Source organism: Aulostomus chinensis, chromosome 21 (genome assembly GCF_037954235.1).
Source record: "Aulostomus chinensis isolate RoL2024-O1b breed Wild chromosome 21, RoL_Achi_v1.0, whole genome shotgun sequence".
Taxonomy (NCBI): Eukaryota; Metazoa; Chordata; class Actinopteri; order Syngnathiformes; family Aulostomidae; genus Aulostomus; species Aulostomus chinensis.
The window spans coordinates 12,792,963-12,812,500 of record NC_141340.1 but is presented as its reverse complement, the minus strand read 5'-3'; the positions used below and the strand labels follow the sequence as shown (position 1 = coordinate 12,812,500).

Genomic DNA, 19,538 nt, shown 5'->3' with positions numbered 1-19,538 from the left:
CCTCCCTGCAGGTACACATGTGCGCACACACACAAACGAGGAGGTTTACAGCCTCCTGTGTACTCTGTTCAAACAAATGTCACCTTGGGATTCTTTAAAGTGCCAGACAGCATAAATACCAGAAACACATACACAAAATACAAGCGTATATATCCTAGCACATCCAGAAATAGGTCTTTAAGACTTAATTTTTAAATCAAAACTGTGCACACATGGGGTTTTAAAATGCAGCCATCCAGGGGCTGTTGTTATATTCTCCAGCGGGAGTCCAAGCATTTCCTGCAAGAGATTAAACTAAGGAAGCCATAGGAATATACTGTAAACTTATCAAGGGAGGAAAAACTGTTCAGTGTACTGCGTAATATACGACTCAAGGGTCATCTTTTACCTGTGATAGAAAGAAAGAAAAGATTTATCAACATTATACAAGCAGAAGTATTTGCCTGGATCAGCTCTGGTCTGCAGCCATGGGGAGGGCGATTATTTGCACACACTGAAATCATTAGAATAAATCTTGGATTTGAACAGGGAGCAAACTCAAGAGTACGGCGTATAGCGCTTAGCTAATACATCTGAGTAAACGTTTGTTTCAATGGATGCTTCAGAAGTGCTGACAGCTTCCAATCAGTGTCAAGTGGATGATGTTGGCCTTTGCGTTATTGATTTTTCAAGCTGTACAAGCCTAGAGAAGGCAACAGCGGTTCCGTGTTCCTCCAAGACGCAAATCACACACAGGGAAAAAATGTCAAGAGTATATAAACACACTTACACAAGCCCAATTAAAGCTGCCTTTGTACACAAACAAGGTGAATACGGGGATTTGAAATCTTGAATCAGCGGAGACTTAAAGGGAAGATGGAGAGAAAGCAAAGGGCAATGAATCACTAGTGATTAAAGTGTTTCTGATCAAGTGCTTCCTTGTTTGTGCGGCAGAAAGCTTGATGATCCAACTGTTGATTAAATCGTTTGTAGCTGCCGGTGACGGCGAGGTAGCTCTCAGCTGTTACAGAAGCACCGCAGTCTGAGGTTAGCTCAACTTTCTGAGCTCTGGCTGAGTTTTGGAACAGCTCCTGCATTTGTCTGTCGGAGTGAGGTTCTGTTGTAGCTGTTCTGTAGTACTATTGATGACAGCGGTCCTGACTGGAAGGTGACCTCCTTGACAGAGGCAATAAAAAGCAAAGGGGCCATGCTGGTCTGTCCGACAACAAAAAGATATATTTTGTTCATGATGATTAAAAAAACAAAGCATTCCCTTTGGATGGACAGCAAAGCACCACACCTGATGTTCCTCATTACGCTGTTCAGAATCTGAGGTTAAAAAATAAATAAATAAATAAAATAATACATACATTTCTTTTTTATTACATATAATTGACACTGACAAGGACGTCATGGCTTTTAAGTGCAGCAGTACTACAAAAGGAAAACATGTGTTTGCTGTCTGCTGTGAGGCCAAACTGCTGTTCAACCCTGTTGACCTTTACAGCCTGCTTTGTCACATCAGCCCCCCGCCCTCCACCACCATTTCTCTCTCTCTCTCTCACACACACACACACACACACACACCTTAACTACTAGCTTAACCAGGTTCCCACTCAGATGAGTCAGAACTGCTCAACTGGAGACTGAACAGGAAGAGATTTTTTATCATACTTTCAACTGAAAGAGCAACAAAAATGTTTCTTTTTTTCATAAAATAGAGAGAATAAGTGAACTACATGTTCTGGAGTCAAATGCCAGGATGTGGAGAACAAAGTGATTTTTTTTTTTTTAATAATAACAGAAGCTTTTTTTTATTGTTTGAAAGATCCCAATAATGTATCTTCAAAACTGTTTTTTTCTCAAACATTTAACATTACTTTTTTTTTTCTTCTAAAGACCATTTATGTACACAAAAAAGACAGTGGGAAAGAAATGCATCACACACACATATCGTTGTCATGGTAACGCCCGTGATTTGTTTGTGAGTTTTTACTCCCCGAGTCTGTCAGTGAGAACAAGTGGGAGAAGATGAGAGAGGAAGAAAAGTGTGACAGCAGTGTGAACAAGTGGAGTATTACGATCGATCCACACACGCCAGTTGTATCTGTGAGGTACTCTACACACACACACACACACACACACACACAAGGGCAAGAGTGTGTGTAAATGTGACAGCCTGATTTATGCTTCTGCGTCGTGGCGACGCCGTACCTACGCCGTACCTACGCCGTAGCCCCTATGTCGTCATTGTGCATTTGTAGTTCTGCGTCGAGGGAACGCGTTGCTCTGTAATTCACCGCCAAGCCACTAGAGGGGTGTGGCTTTATCTTCGTATAGTTTTGGGGGACTCTTGTCGAATTCCTTAGTTTTCTTCCGGTCATAGCACATATGTCAGAGACAGAGACAACAATGGAAGTTGTAAAGGTGGTCATGCTTGCGAACCTCCTCGATAACTCTTTCTTCGGCTTGGTCCATTTTTATTTTTGCGTGTTGCTCTCACCACAGAAACTTAAAAAATAGCGGTGTTGTTGTGCTGAACCGGAAACGTCGTGTGAGCGGACCAATCACAGTCCGTTGACGTTCACGTCACGGATTTTTTGGAGGTGCACGTCGGGCTACGGCGTAGGGGTCTGCGTTGACGGCGTAGGTACGGCGTAGGGGTCTGCCTTGACGGCGTAGGTACGGCGTAGGGGTCTGCGTTGACGGCGTAGGTACGGCGTCGCCACGACGCAGAAGCATAAATCAGGCAATTAGTTTGCATATGGGAGCAACAGGAGAATGGGGGGTTTTGATAGGCAGTACCTGAGGGCAGCAGGCAGTCCAAAGGTACAAACTCTTTCGCCATAGCTGCAGGAGCTGGTCTTCAATCAGGCGACACACTGGGATCTGAGGAGAGGAGGAGAGGGCCTGTTGCTATTTTTCTTGTGTCCTCATTTTGCTTTTATTATAAACAAAGTCAGTTCTCACCACTGACAGTCAAACAGGCTAACACAATTTTTTTAAATGTTTTAATAACCTTAAAAACCTTCCAGCTAAATGATTAATTGCCTTGATTTGACTTCGCTTGGGGCAGAGGGAATGCAGCTCATAATGTAGGCTATTACCCCACCACTAACTAATGATACATGTATACTTGATGAAATCAAAATGAAATTATTTTTTTCAGCGTAAGTAATGACCGCAAAGTAATTTTAAACTCAATAACATTTCACTGGAAACAATTCTAAAATTAAAAAAAAAAAATGCCTGTGATATTCTAACTGATATTAAAAGTGAATGACATCATCAGTCTTCTCTTCCCGTCTTTCCTCGTGGTTTCTGGCTTGTTCATTGCTCGTACACACAATATTTTTAAAAAGCGTAAAACGTTACCTTCCCTTCAAGCGGCTCTTTGTCTGGCCAGGGGACGTGACTCTGCTCTGCAGGGCGTTGAGTGTGTCCTTTAAAAAGCCTCGCAGCAACGTCAAGAAAGCCGCGTGTTTCCAAGTGATTTCACTTTCGTTTCATGATGAAATACTTTGATTCCAGCTTTCAAAATAAAAGCACAGAAGGAAACGGCTTGAGTCGAACATTTCACACCTACCAACACAATCTAATCATGTATTAATGTTATCATGTATCTTTAATATATTCGCGTATTATAATTAAATAAACAACGTAACATAAATCTTCAATATATCATCTTTACGTTAAAACTATTAATGAAGCTCTGTGTGTGTGTGGGGGGGGGGGGGGTCTTTTGACTGCTTTTCTCAGCACACACTTACATGTGTAGATCAAAACTGCTCATGACCTTTGCTTCAGTTGCATTCTACGACGTATAAACCCTCCATTTTAACAACCAAAGCTTCCCTTGCAATAATCTGCTCAACATACCAAAACACACACATTAGGTCCCTGTATGCGCATAAACTGGACTTCAAAATCCTTACAAGTGAGGTTATTTACTTAAACAACATTTGAAATTCTCTTCCACCGCTGTCATGACCGACACTGTGCAGGAATACGCTACCGTCTCGTTCAAAACTCTCATTCTGGCAGAAAAAGAACGCCGACACATTGACGGGTTTTCACAATGAACAAACCGGAATGTGTTTTGTCGCTAATCAAAGCAAACTCACTGAATGAATCAGCTTCCGCAGTCGACGAGGACGGACAGTCAACGAGAGCACAGAGGAGCTCCCCAGCGGGTAGGAAGGATGCACTATAGGGACATCTAGAGGCCGAAAGCGGAAACACAACCATTCTTCACCATAGCCGTTTACAATGTAGAGAAATGACAGGAATCTTTTTTTCTTTTTTTTTACGAAAAATGCGGGTGTATTGCGGGGATATCTGAGGGTATTTGGGAATTTTTGCAATGCCAAGAACCTCCCAAATGAAGTATTTGACAGGACTTTTATTGACGCTGACATTTTTATGTTTAGCTTTAATCTAATTTAATGGAGCATTACCAGACAGATCATTTGAGGCTTCAGTGCTCTCTCCACAGAGCTCGGTCTTGATATCTTGTTTAGAAATCCCGGCGAGGTGACTGACCATCCAGCAGCCTCTATGCCACCCTGTTCAATGGAGAGGGAGCGATACCTTAAAGTTGTGTGAGGCTTAAAATGTGTGTGTTGCTCAGAAAATGCAAAATATCTATTTAAACGAGTTTACTTCTAGACTAAAACTTTTGGCGGGATAAATATTTTCTACAGTTCATAAACCATTCTAGTCACAAGCATTATGATTAAATCATAGATTTCAAACCAGAATGTCAATCATTTCTGGATGCATATAATTAATAAATAAAATAAACGCTAGTGAAAATATCTCTTGTGCATGCAGTATCCGAATAGTGAGGTCCATTTCCAAACTGAACCATACACAGTATAAATACAAAATGCGGGATTTTATTTATGTGCATGTTTTAAAGGAAACATGCAGAGAGAAAACATTACTGCTCTGCCAGGCTTCAGAGGCGGAGGTGGGTTGAGAGCGACACTTCAGAGGAAAAGGACATTTTCTTCTTTCTGTAATATTGTGCTGCCTTGTTTCCTCTTACCTTGTAGCACTTTATGGTGGAGGAGAAGGATGCAAGAAAGGGAAAAACGGATCCAATTAAGGCAGTGAAACACTGACATCCTCCAATTTTAATTTTGTTGTTGTTGTTGTTTTACATTGAGAAACTTATGTGGTGATGCATTCATAATTGGGTATTTTATAGCCGGGTTCCAATTTCTTCGATATATTTCAAATTCAAAAATCTGTATAACCTCTGGAGAAAAAGTAAAAAAACAACTTCATAGTGGATAATCTTTCGCAGTTTGTTCGTGTCTATTAAATACTTCTGTAATTCCAACATATAAGTAGAAGCAGAATTCATAATCACTTAATCAGTTGAATGTTGAGATCATAAACTTAGGAGGATTTAAGTGACAGAGTCATTAAAAGGCTTAATAAGATCCAGAGCAACGTATAGCGTGCGCACGCGCGCGCACACACACACACACACACACACACACACACACGCACACACACCCTGTTATGCACTCATTTTTGATGTGCAATGTGCATGCCCACTAAAATGGGCCAACGCACCCCAAAGGTGCAGACTCTCACGTGCAACAGGATGCAGACACGGGTAAACACGCGTCATGAACGCACACCCACGTACGTAAGAGTCGACACCGTGGGAGTATAAAGTGATGGTGTGCGCTTCAACTGTCATCAAAAAGATGTGGAAACAGTGTTAAGTGAGAAATCGAATGCGTCTCAAGGTGAATCTACGACGGTGGCTCGTTAGAAGAACGCTCCCTCATCAATCAGCTCTTGTCCTGTCTCCCTGACAGATTGCACATGGGATCTGATATCTCACACACACACATGCACAAATTTGCACAAACATGTTAAGTATCAACACACATGCGCACATGTCTAGATGCATAGGGCGTCATTCATTCTTTGGGCATGCATTATAAATACACCTATGAATAAATTCCAGCCTGAGTGCATTACTCATTGGGAGGGTTGTTTTTTTCTACAAGGCTACACCGTCTGAATGTTTGATCAGATCTCTCTCTTTCTCTCTCTCTCCGCATCTACCCAGCCAGCTCAAACCTCCTTGTCCATCACCTCTTTTAATATTTACTTTCTTTTCACACCCTTTTCTCCTATAATGTTTGTCTTTATCTCATGGTGCCATCCTACTATCCTTTCCATTCTGATGTGAATTCACAAATGTGATGTGCTTTTGACTATTCAAAGGCAGAGGTCAGAGGTTTAGAAAGAGAGAGACACGGGGAGAGGAGCGGTACCAAAGGTAAGACCACGCGGATTACAATGAGCGTATGTTTTTATAGACGGACTCGTTCAGAGGTCTCTTATGTGTGACCTCATGATTTCCCAGGAAGTTCTTCAACAGGCATATTTAATACACAGCATGCTGGAGGATGCAGGATATAGGAAAGGCGTTCCATCCAACTACACAAGACAGAAATAATAATAATAATAATACTACAAGTGTATCAAGCCCTCTTGCCGATTGCTTTTCAATTATCTCTTTGCACAGCTTTGCGGTTGGTCTCAAGGTTTCAGCTATCTATTTGGTGCAGCTAATTACCATTTTTGCTAATTTCCCACTTGCTTGAAACAGTTGAAAACAAGGGATGGGTCAAGAATGTGGGTAAGTGAGACAGTCACTTGTTCTGCTTACAGACATTTTTTTTTCTACTTTTCTATTGAAGGTCATGTCACAGTGGAATGTTTCTCTTCATTTCAATTCAACATTATCTATCAATGGATAAAAGGATTATATTAAAACCTTGCTTCGCCCACACCTCTTATTGTGACTGATAATAAAACAAATTGGAAATTCTGCATCGCGGCTGTATATCGCCGCAGAGTGTGCTTGTCGCTGTCACCTTGAACTTTGACCTCCAAAGTCTTTTCAGTTATTCTTAAGTCCCAGTGGACATTTGATGCATATGATGGGACGGTGACCGTGATCTTTGACCTTGATCTTGATCCTCAAGATGCAGTCGGCGTTTGTGTCAAATTGAAGAATTCCCGAGATATCCTGTCAGCATGAGTGAGACTCACATCATGGACTGTACATGTGAGGTGAGAACAACCTTGACCTTTGACCACGAAAATCTTCTGTGAAAAATCTGAAGAAAAATTCCCTTCAAGGTGCTTCTGACATATCAAATTAACATGAATGGACAACCTGAAAACCATGGCTGTCATCAGTATGGAGGAATAATAAAAACACTAATGGATTGGCAAAATTCACCGTCACTCTCTTCCTTCAGCGCTTACTATCATCGCTCCTTTCAATCATTCCCCCCACTTTTTCTTCTTTCCTCTCACAAAAGCTTTGCCTCCTTGTCAGAATCCCGTGTCTCCGTTCCTTTTATCGTAACCTCTCCCAGAGGTTGTTCTTCTCCCATTTCCCCTCTTCTTTTTTTCTTCTGCTTTCAACGTCATTTCACCTCCCCGTCTGCTCATTTCCGTCATGCTCCTGGGTTTCAGTGCAATGCTTTTACATCAGTTCATAATGATTTTTTAATGTTTTGATAAAGGTGGGTCACAGCTTTAAGAGATCAGTTTGAGTTAAAACTCAGAGGATGCATAAATCTCTGGGGTCAGCCACTCATACATTATTGTTGAAGGACTGGTTGCAGCCGTGTATATGCAAATGAATTATGGCAAAGTAGGTCAATATTCTTTTGTATCTGCCAATGATGCCTATTTTGGTTAGGCATGAACAAGATACAAGAGGAATCAAGGTAGGGTAAAAGAAAAGTGACCTGCCATGGTCATCTTGGATAAAAACAACTATTTGGTGGGGTTTTCCTCCTTCACAAATATTCGGGGTCTAGATTATGAAATATGTGAGCTCTGTGAAATGCGTCATTATTGAAAACATTTTAAGGGCGATGGGGCTGTTGAGGTGGAGGTGCTTGGTCTCCTTCACATGAACAGGGTTATCTACACCCCCCCCCCCCCCCCCCCAGAGGATTCCTGTCATATATCAAGCGAAAAAAACTGGTGGATTTTATTTTGGTCCCAACAAAATTGCCAGGCAGGTTTTCCCCTCAGCTGCCTGTCCAGAGGCAGGACGAGAACCGACCTTGCCCATGTGGTAGCATCATTCCCGCGTGGACTAGAGTTTTTGTTCTGGACTTTCAGTTTAAAGTTTGAATGATCACATGCTCTTTAGTTTGGATCTTTCTTATCATGCCTTCCTGCTTTATTTTGAAAACACTTCCCTCTTGTGGATTGCTTGCCTTCACTTCCTGTCTTTGTCTGTTTCCTTCTTTTTTGTGTGATCACTTAGCGTTGTGCGCAGTCATTCACTGAGCTGTGACTAAATAGAGAGGATTAACTTTGTTGCATCTCTGTTCAATGATGAAGACATCGTTTTCATTTTCTTCTCTTTTAATCAGTCCTTTTGCTTGTTTATTTGCATTTAAATTTAATTTCTTTTCAGTCTTGTTCCTCTGTGCGTTGAAGTCCGACTGGTGACCAACAGCACTGCCAGAGCTGTTAGCTTTGCACTGGACAGTCATTTATAGATACGATATCTGGGTTATTAATAACCCAGAACTCTGGTTCTCCACATTTATCCTGAGGAATGACACCCACTGAGCTTGTGGATATTCTAATCATGGCTAGAGCTATGAATGGAGGTGAGGTATAAAGTAACCCCCCCCCCAAAACAAGGAATATTTTTAGTCATGTGTGTTACAACCCTAAGGCAGATTTTTGTGAAGGCCGGGATCATAAATTTGGAGCACACCCTCTGTCACCTCGGGGGGGAAAGAAAGAAGAGCTGGACTGCACTGGGCTGACCTTCCAGAAACTGCTGGAGGGGTTCATGGGGAAGCTGTTGTGGGCCCTGCCAGGAGCTGTGAGGGATGGTGCAGATGGTGCCTGATGATGCCATGGGGGTGGGATGGAGTGGGGGGTGTCTGAGCTCTCTCTGTGGTGCAGATACCAGCAGAAACTGGGGTTTGGCAGATGGAATGGAGGCACACGCTTGGTGCTACTATGTGTACATGGCAGAAGGGAACCAATTGGGCTTCAAAGAATTCAGATATATTGAAAGAATTTTACAATTCTCTTCCAGATCAGAGTAATAAACTTGGACTACCATGTCTTGGCAAACACTGGTTAGTATAATAGACTGGGAAATGGACCAATGACCATTTTTCTTCTGATGGTATCTGAGTCAATTCCCATATGCCAGAATCTTCAGTTGCTGTAACTCTTTATTGAACAGTGTATTTTGCTAAGTATATTTTTTTGTTAAGTTGCGGGTGGGACGCTCGGCCAACATGGGAATTCAGGAATTGACAGCAAACTTGGCGAGTGATTGAGACATAAAATAAAAAACAGAGCAAAGACAAAAAGGAGTTTAGAAAGCAGTGAAATAGAAAAATTGAAATTAAATTATCAGGGAAAAAAAGTTAAATTCATCTCGAAAGGTTGATTCCCCCCCCTCCACTTGCCAGGATTGTTGCAGCCAGAGGCATTCAGATGCTATCCATGGTAAGTGGGCAGCCTGCGCACCATCAGACTGAATTACTGCTGGGATTACTTGCATTTTCATGAGTTTGTCTGACACATCAGTCTAGACACCTGCAGGCCACGATCACTCTGAAAAACTGTAGCCTACAGACATACTGACCTACTGTTAAGTGAGCAACAGCCCAGAGAGATAGAGACCATTGAAAGACAGTGGGGGCGATAGGGTCACTTGAAACTGAATTTAAATCATTTACATTTGAATTGCGTTACTTAATTAATTACGTCTGCATCTGAGTAGTGTAATACGTAATTATATTAGATGGGAGGAGTTGTGTTGAAGTGCCATCTTGAGAGTTCGAGGTACCACTTGTGTTTTAGCTGCAGCGTGCTAACGGCTAAGTGACGGAGAGCTGAGAGAGCTGAATGAAAATCTACTACTTTGTGTATTTATACGTAGTAGTAACCTGAATTTTGTGTAGATGCATTGTGCTTGATTTTAGTGACACAAAGAGGTCAGAGCATTGCTGTCAGCTATGGAATAAACTTTAATTTTGTGTATTTTTTGTTTTTGTTATTGTTGGTCAACCAATCCCTTTGTAAGCAATGTTAAGCGTTTCAATTTGTCCTTAATTAAGCAATTTGTTGCCATTTAACGCAAATAACACTGGATGCAAGTTGTGAGCGAAGTATTCTTAAAACTACTTCCATCATCACTCTCACTCTCTTCCTTGTATAAGTTTGAAACTTCATACAATTCCTGTAAATGTAAATTTAATAATTGAATATAAATGTTTCAAAATAAATGACGTGATTTGCTTATTACTACACAATTATACCAGCCTGCTCATTAATGTCAGATTTAATTGTTGCGATGTCAGCTTTCCCACATTCACCTTTGTGTGTTGTGAATTCAAGTAGAGCAAATAATATAATCATAATATTGCCAAATGCCATGGGATAGGGCCCTGGCTAATACTTTTATTGCTATTATTTGAATTTTTATCACCACATGTGGACCTATTTGAAGGTCCAAGGTCCAGGGCCACGGTTTGCTGCATGGGTTATTTTTAGATAGAGAGAGAGAGAGAGAGAGAGAGAGAGAGAGAGAGAGAGACGGGGGGGTAAGGATGGATAAATACAGCAGAGGTGCTCCAGCCTCCCCAAGGGGGCTACGGAGAGTTTCAGGGGAGGCTCAGTAAATGGAGGTTAAAGAATAATAATACAAGTGGAGATTATTCAGAAGAGTTCTAATATATGCCATTTGGGTAAAGATATGGTTTAAAGCTACAATTGTATTATTTCAGGGGGGATAATAAATGATTCACGGTGGACTTTTTACATATATTTGGTGTACTCTGAAGTGATGCGAAACAGTAATATTAGGCTTTAGGCTGCACAGTTGACAGCCTATGGGATGAAAAAGCATCCAGGAACAAAACTAAACAATGTCAGGACCCATGTGTGAGTTCCTGGGCGAGCCCCCAATATGTTACATCGCTGATCAAAGTTGTATCCCAAGATTCGCCTTAAGGGAGGACCGCGACCTCAGACCGTGAAGCCGCCTAATCAAATGCAATAAAAGCTATTTTATTGCTATTTGAATACGTAATGTCCTTCTCCGTAACTGAAAACTGTTATTATTTAGTCAAAAACTTCAGTGAAAGTGTGCTCGAGTCTACCGAGTGAAAACGTTACCTGTATGGTTTACTTTAGCTTATACTTGTTTCTTGGGGCCCCGCAGCTTTAAAAGGCTGTTCATGGCAGACTTTAGGTTTTCTGGTTGGTTTAGTGTCTTGGAATACCTCAATATCAGCTTTATGATATTCATAACAGAGGGTTGGGTATTCACTTTTTTTCATGTGCTCATTCATCTTGCTAGTGTGTCCCCCCCTGTCCTTGAATGTGACTCAATCTGGAGTTCTTTATGGGTTCCCTCAGACCCAAAGACTCAAAATCCAACCAAGGCTCTGTCAGAACCGGGCCGGGGCCGGTTTTAATGCAGCCGGTCTTGGGTCTGATAAAAGTAGCATGGATTTAGATTTAGATAAAAATACTTGGCAGGTCTAGTCTGGGCTCAGCCTGCTTATCTCAGGTTCTCATTGGGTTTGGGTATGAAATGTTGGACCCCTGAAGACCTCTAGTTAAATGTGAACCTGGCCTCTCTCCACTCCATCACCACGAGAGTCAAGTCAAACTCGCAGCCACCTAAGGGTGCTCATTAGTAAAGGGGGAAAGTGTACAGCTTTGGAACACCCTTGCCATTTTCTCCTGGTAACAGGAAGACGTTACCATGGCTACATCATGCTTGTTTAGCTGCCGTTTTTTTTCTCATTGCTGAACTTTTTTTTTTTTTTTTTCACGCAACAGAAAGAGAGAGTTTGAAGAACTCATCAGTTGTTAGTGAAATTATTTCGGTGAGTGAGAGTAGATGATATCGACTGTGGAAGAAACTACAATGAAGGTTAAGAGTCAACATGACAAACCTTTACAATTTCATTTTAACGTCCAGTTCTTCTCTCAAATGCTTTGTTTTGTTCAAATTAATGTGATTCAAAAATCATTTCAAAAGATGTATTATTGAAATGGTCACACTCATTGTCAGGATAATTTTTTTTTTTTTTGCATTATTAAGTTGAACTTCTCCAGAACCGTGATTGCTGCATGATTATCTGGGAGAAAGTTGCTCCTGCATAATTAAAAATTAAACACCAGAAATCGAAGAAAAGTCAAGGGCTTTAGTTTGGTTGTCTGTCTTTTTCTTTTCTTTTTTTTTTTTTTACCTTTCTGTTTTCTTTTAAGGGCAAGGAGACCATAAAAAAAACCTTCTTATTGCCCTTTTTTGTTTGTTACACAGAACAGAGCAGAGAAATCTCTGGAGTGTTTTCTGGTGTTATTTGTGTGTGTGTGTGTGTGTGTGTGTGTGTGTGTGTGTGTGTGTGTGTGTGTGTGTGTGTGTGTGTGTGTGCGTGTGTGTCTTTCTGTGAGCACTCCCTGTTCCTCATTCAGAAAGTGGTGTGACTAGCTTGCTCCATTTTTTCGTTTCGGCTCAAGACACAATAGCTGCATGCTGAATTTACTGAAAAAAGAAGGATTTCTGTATTCAAAGAAATGTTACGAACCTATTAGTAAAGAAATTGTGTTTCTAGTAAGAAGTCAGGCTTGATGAGAAGAGGGTGATATGTGGACTTGACCCCATTAAACTCAGTTACAGCGTACAAAGGTTATGCTTTGTACATCTGGCTTGAGGTACATTTTTATTCAGCGTGGTTCCTTCACTAAGGCAAACTGATTTTCTTTGCCACACCAGGACCATGTATCCAAATCCCTGGTTACTACTGCTTTCCAGGAAACATTTATTAAAAGGTAATTGAAGTATTTTCAAATGGTTTGGGGTCTGGATTATATTTCTGAACAAACATGCCAGATGTCAATAAATCTGTTTTCTAAAATTTACAAAACCTTTTTTTTTAAAGGCTTTCATTACCTCATAGAAGTGTGTGCCTTTGGGAGCTGCGCCTTTTTTACACACTCACACTTCCTCCCAGCCACTCTAAGAAGCTGCTAAACCCAAATACAGCATAGACTTTTACTATTGGAACCTGAGTGGGGAAAGATGAGTGTCAAGTGCCTTGCCCAAAGCTACTCTTAAATGACACTTTTTCAGGTTGGATAAAGAAATTTCTCCTCTTCCCCTGAACAAATTTTCACAGTTTGTCCAGGGATTCAAACTGGTCCTGAGTTGTGGTGTCTAATTTTCTGGTTTAGTGCTACCCAAATTCATATGGAAAAAAAAGTATCAGGGTAAAGTGTGAAGACCTATAAATTCCTCTCACCTCAGCACCAGCATCCTCTTGTGACGGAAAAGCAAAGTAATAACTTCTCTCCATAAAATATCCTGTGGCTATGGCTTAAAATCTCCAATCAGTAGGTACTCAAGATTGAGCTTTAAACCGTGTGAGCTGGACATGTTTAGCGCTAACAGCTTAGAATCAAAACAGCACTTGCAGACCGAGGGTAAGACAGAAATCCATCAGGGACAGTCAAGGTCAGAACCAGAATAGGAAAGAAAACAAAATTGGCCATATTGGGAAATCTGGGAAAGATTTTTCAGGAACAATCCAGCGAGGATTGGCAGTAATTGTTGCTACTTTGTGATTATTCTAAGGATTTTCTGTAGCTAAATTGAATTCTCTTACACCACTGCAACAGCACTTACCTTAGAGCAGAGGTCTTCAACGTTTTTCGGGTCAAGGACCCCCCAAACTGATGGAGATATGAATCTCAGTGCTTTTGAGCTCTGAGGGAGAGGCAGGAGATGAAGAGTGATGCCAGCAACAGAATGCTTGTACGTGGTTGTAACTCAAGAGCTGGGAGATATTGAGTAGCTCCGGCTGGAATGCTCTCTGCCGGACAGGTAGGTGACAAACACTGGCATCAAGCTTGTCCCAGCCGGCGTTTAGCTTGTCCCAGCTGCTGGTTAGCTTGTCCTAGCTGGTGGTCACCTTGTACTAGCCAGCATTTTGCTTCTTCTAGCTGCTGTTTAGCTTGTCCTCACTGATGTTTAGCATCTCTTTGCCAGTGGTTTGCGTGTCCCAGCCAATGTTTAGCTGGTTCTAGCCGGTGGCTCTTGAGTTGCTGTCACATCATAGGGCTGGAATGAGAGTGTCCATGTTGTCAGGGGTGATGGTTTGAGGTGCCAGAATATCCAGGGAACCACTCTACAGACGCAAAACAGATATGCACACATGTAGTTAAGAACCACTTGGCGATCCAGTGGGGAGTCATTCACCCGGCCGGCAGTAACAAAACATTCTGGAGAAGCTGCGGTCAGCAAGGAACTTGCGCCGGGATGAAATCCAACTCCGTCTGGTGAGCAATCATTTCTTGGAATGTTCATGAAAGATCCTCTGGGCAGGGAATAGTGCCTTCTTGAATCTTCTAGAACAGAATGTGTGGTTGCCAAGTTCATTGTAGACTGATTATACCATGAGGGCTCAGAGTCAAAGCACACCTGTCAAGTATAAGGAGTGGAAAAACTCTTAGTGCAGGGTGGACGTGTCACCTGCCTCTTCTTTAATTTTCTCTCCACCTACACTCCAGTTCTGTCTGAAAAACAATAAAATATTCATCATGTATGCAATATTATTTCTTTACAAATTCTTAAAAACAGTGTCAAAGGGGAAAAAGCGGGCAAGAGACTATTTTCATGTCTGAAGTGTTGTCATTCAAGGTGCTTAAGGCAGTCAATGAGAGGCTGGATTTAAATGATTCTATTTTTCTTTTCAACCCAACAAGAACTGCACAATTTGTCCATCATAAAGAGAATACATGTGAATAATAAAACATGAACATATTTTTGTTGCAGTTGTGTTATCTGTCCCACCTCTCTCTCTCTCTCTAATAAGGTGCTGCTGCAAGTAAATACCTTTGATAGACTGCCCTGCGAATTTTATACCACCAAAATTTAATAAATTAATCCCATTAGTTTGAGTGGAGGCACTTGTCGAAACAGCGCATGCAGCTGTGACACAAGCGGAGTCGTTCCTGGATATTTGTACCCTGTTAGTGGGGTAAATCAGTTGTATCAGACAAGCCCTAGGGAGGGCAGGCAGGCAAATACAAACACTTGAATTTTCTGTCCTTTTTTTTGTGTTATATATAGGAAATGAAATCTGATGAAAAGCAGGAGAAAGGTTTATAACAGATCTAGCGGTTGTCCAAAAGTTTCTTTGAAAATAATGGGTGAAGAGGGCATTTTACTTGTTTCTGTAGTGTCACAATCATTTTATGGTGTTCTAGTATAGCTGAAATTCCAAATTTACTATATTAGATACTGGTGTTGAGGAATATTTATCAGTTATTTTAATTAGATTATTAGAGCTTCAGGGTATTTTATTATCCTGTGGAAACTTATTCCACTGAATTTATCTTTTTTACTTTAATGGGTGTTTTGAGTTGACACCATCCCTACACTTTACCCATTTGATGAGATGCCTCTGTTTGCTGTTTGAGATGCTGGAATGAATTAATTGTTCTGCTACCTTTCGTTATCATCTGGCTACTTAGTAGGGTTTGGGTGAGGGGGTTCCTGACTGTAATTACCTAAACTAAATGAAAATCAATTTTCATGTTTTGAAAATAAGCCTAAACAGTACATTGTAATTCATTGATAAAACGGATTTATCTCCCTTTATCTCCTACAGTTTTAAAATGAGGTGGAACCCCAGTTCCTAAGACCGTAGTGTAACATACATTTCTAACTCTCCTTTGGATGTTCTTTGGAAGAAAAGAGTCGTTATAAATTATGTTGGGAATTTGTTTTTTTATTCCACTTTCATGTTGAACAAAGTACAAGGAAGGCAAAAAGGATGCGGGACCATAACAAGAAGAGATTCAATTAGAAATTAAAAAAGCACAGAGAGGTGAACACGGACATGAGTTGAGTCGCAAAAGAGATGCTTTTTTGACGGGGGGGAGGTGGGTCGTCACTGGTGGATAGGAGTCAGCGAGACAGTGGACCCACTTGGAAGGAGGGCACAGGCAGGCTATGTTGTCCATATGATACCTGCATAGCTCACGTTTCAGTTCTAGCCCAATATTTTGCAATGTGATAAGATTCCATAACATATAATGAGTAAACAAAACTCTTTGAAGAGAAATTCAAAATAAAGCCGAAAGCACAACTCACTGTCAACAACCTGTTCATCGTGCTTGTTTTTCCTGCCTCGTTACTGCCTGGTTCATCTTTATAGACGGTTGACGGGTAACTAGTTATCAAGCCGTACTGAGGGAAGCAATATCCATGCAGTATTGCATTGCTGTAACGGTCTTATTGCATAACCCTAATCTGGAAGTTGTTCAGCTAAGCACAAATTGGTCTGTTTTAACTTGTAAAGGCAGCTGGTTCTGCTGTTGCACACTGATTGAATCTACCACTGAGAGCTGCGCTTTAAGTTCAGATTTGTTTGACCTCAGTTGCTACCCATCTGTAAAAGCACTCCCAATGAGATATCAGCTGAATGTGACAGAACCTTGAGTGACACAAGTCAGGCAGCAAATATGTGATTGCATTTTCATACTGAAAAGTATTCACAATCTCGACAAGAAATGGTCATTTAGGTTTATAAACTAGGCTAATTAAAATGCCAAAGATCCATCCATCCATCCATTTTCTACTGCTTATCCTGTTTAGGGTCGGGGGAGGGGGGGGGCTGGAGTTTATCCCAGTGTCTACAGGTGAGAGGCGGGGTTCACCCTGGACAGGTCACCAGTCCATCACAGGACCAACACATAGAGACAGACAACCATTCACACTCACAGTCACACCTACGGTCAATTTAGAGTATCAATCAGCCTCGTCCTCTCTTGATGTCTTTGGACTGTGGGAGGAAGCTGGAGTACCAGAGAGAACCCACACAGGAACAGGGAGAACATGGAGACTCCACACAGAAAGATCCTGTGATGGAGCCGGGACTCAAACCTGGAACCTTCTTGCCGTGAGGTTACAGTGCTGACCACTGCCCAGTGTCAAAGAGAAGTTAGCAAATTCTGTTGCCGTCTTTGTAGTCTTGCCAGATTTTAATGGCGTGTCTCTCCACTATGCTCTGCGCCGACCTTTTGGTGAGGGAAAAGCAGAAAGGAATAGCAAGTAGTTTGACTCAGCCAAACCAAATGTGCCGATGGAGAAGCCCTGGAGGTTTACTATTTCTGTGATGGCAGCATCTTTTTGGAAAGAGAAGCACAGCATTCTGACGTTTTAGCAAATCTGGGTCACTTTTGGGGTATTTTATGTCAGAGTCAGTGAAAATGTGAACACTAAACTGTACAAAATGAGCATCATTTAGCAAGAACCAGTTTATATGTCAGTGAGCACATTTGTTATCTATATTCATCTCTGAGGGAAGAACCAAGTGTTCCTTTATGCATCCTAGTTACTTCTACGTCTGAGGTTTAAAATGAAATCTTGTATCATTTGAATGTGATACCCTGCTGCATTACAAATATTTGCTTCCACACGTTCAGTAACAGTTCAGTACTTGTTTGATGATTTCACCCTGAAGGTGTATAAAACATCACTCACACATTAAAATATAAATAAATAAAAAGCACACTGCATTTTCTCTCTCGCGTGCGCTTTTTATTTATGCCTCTGATATACAGTATGATGTTAATTAGGAAGACAATGATGCAAGAAAATGTTTGCGTTCCTGGCTGAGTTGTAAATTGGCAGGCTGTTTGGTATGCTGCCTCACCGGGTGGTCTCTGACTGTCTGTGTGGTAGGTGAAGACAGTGTCCCAGGCAACAAGTCTTGCTTGTGTTCCCTCATTAAGTTACCAAAAAATATGTGATTATATACAACTCTTCGGGAGAGTGACCCTCCCTCTGACTTTACTGAATTCAGAACATTTTTCTAGCAAGTTTATGGTCTGTATCGCTAGATTTAAAGCTTCTTCAATGCAGTTTAATGCGCATTTTGTAAATTATGGTCCCGTTTACAGCAAGAATGAGCAGTCGTTCTCAATCTTTTTTTTTTTTTATAAAAAGACTCTCACCGATACCAAATTACAAATTTGAAGCAGTTGTATATTATATATTGTATTGATCGTGTATAAAACAAGATGACGTTGCACAATAAATGTCCTAAAAAAAAAAAACAACAGATGTGATATAAGTAGTAAAAGACTAGCTGTGCATTCAAAGAAGCACTGTAAACACATATTCTCAAAATGACTTTATTTAGATCAGAAGAGACCCTTTTCTTTTTCCAGAGAGCTTTTTTTTCCTTGCCATGTACGCTTTTTTGGCTGTGACTGGGAGGTTGCGTGGCTGCTAGATGCTCGCCTGAATCTTACATAAATTAACTCCAGCAGTAACATAAAAGATGGCTCAAAGTGAAGAGCAGCAAAAAAAAAAAATCCTCAGGCTTACCTCATTACCATTTGATTAGGATAAACCTGATCAAGCCCTTATGATCAAAATTATGACACATTTTCCAGGCGACACTCAAGATCTCACTGTGCTCTATTTTAGAGTTCAAGTGTAATCAGATTGAACACTAACTGACCTTAGCTGGCAAAAGGAGATTGGGTTGGGTTTCTTTAAAGGGTTGGGTTTATTTTTGAAGAATTATAAAAGAAAACCTACTATTTTACTAGATTAACGTGATAAAAATGCACAGTGCAAAACATTTAATCAAGCTCCTTATCAAACAAGCCACCGACTACTATATTAATCCCATTAATGCAAAACGAAGACTTTGACATGCAAACAGCATTTTCTGATAACTGTAATCCAAGCAAGGTCAGAATAAGTGATACTCATTTAAAAGCTATAATTCACCCTGAAATTATTCAGTCATTATCTTCTCAACCTCATGCTGATGGATTTTCAGGTTAAGTTTTGTTTTTTTTGTTTTTTTGAATCCACAAAACCCTGCTGGAGTTTCACAGGAATGTGTTGCAGGGACACCCAAACAACTGAAGGGAATGGAGACCAAATTTCAAACATTAAAAAAAAATGAAATTATTATTCTGCATGACAGTTTTCCACAACAAACAGGCCATTAACTATGGGTTTTACCTCATTAACCTCCCAAGTACTGCTTATTCATATCAGGTAAAGAAGTTATAGTACATGAATTATAGTCGTAAATATGTTTTGCTCAGTATTGCAGCTAAAGGGTGGTAGTACCACAACAATTATCATTCTCCCTTCCTCTCTCCTTTATTTATTCTCCAATTAATAAATATGGGCTATTTAAAAAAAACATAAAACTACAGGTGTTAGTTGTGGCTAAATAACTTCAGTATTTATAACTCTGAACGGCACAACTACTGTAATCAACAGATCCTATTCATAAATGATCCATTATATCGTGAAAATCATTGACTATTGACTATGGAGATGCACAAATTCTGGATTCCCATCCAGTTTTAGAAGAATGAAGTCAACACAAGTTGAAATACACTTTTTTGATAAATGCAGTATAAAACTGTCACCTGACAATAAAAGATAAGCAACGATGTTTAAATCACCGATG

At 40.7% G+C, this 19,538-nt stretch overlaps 1 protein-coding gene across 1 annotated transcript in view; it reads right to left on the bottom strand.

Moving 5' to 3' along the window:
* tpk1 (thiamin pyrophosphokinase 1) overlaps window positions 1-3,510 on the bottom strand; it is a 58,506-nt gene extending 54,996 nt beyond the window's left edge. Inside the window, exons 1-2 of the mRNA XM_086190947.1 lie at window positions 3,355-3,510; window positions 2,785-2,868 (exon numbers count right to left, since the gene is read on the bottom strand). Coding sequence (XP_086047073.1) covers window positions 2,785-2,827 — 43 coding nt within the window. The 5' untranslated portion in view covers window positions 2,828-2,868; window positions 3,355-3,510. The remainder of the gene's footprint in view (window positions 1-2,784; window positions 2,869-3,354) is intronic.
* Window positions 3,511-19,538: the final 16,028 nt, after the last annotated feature.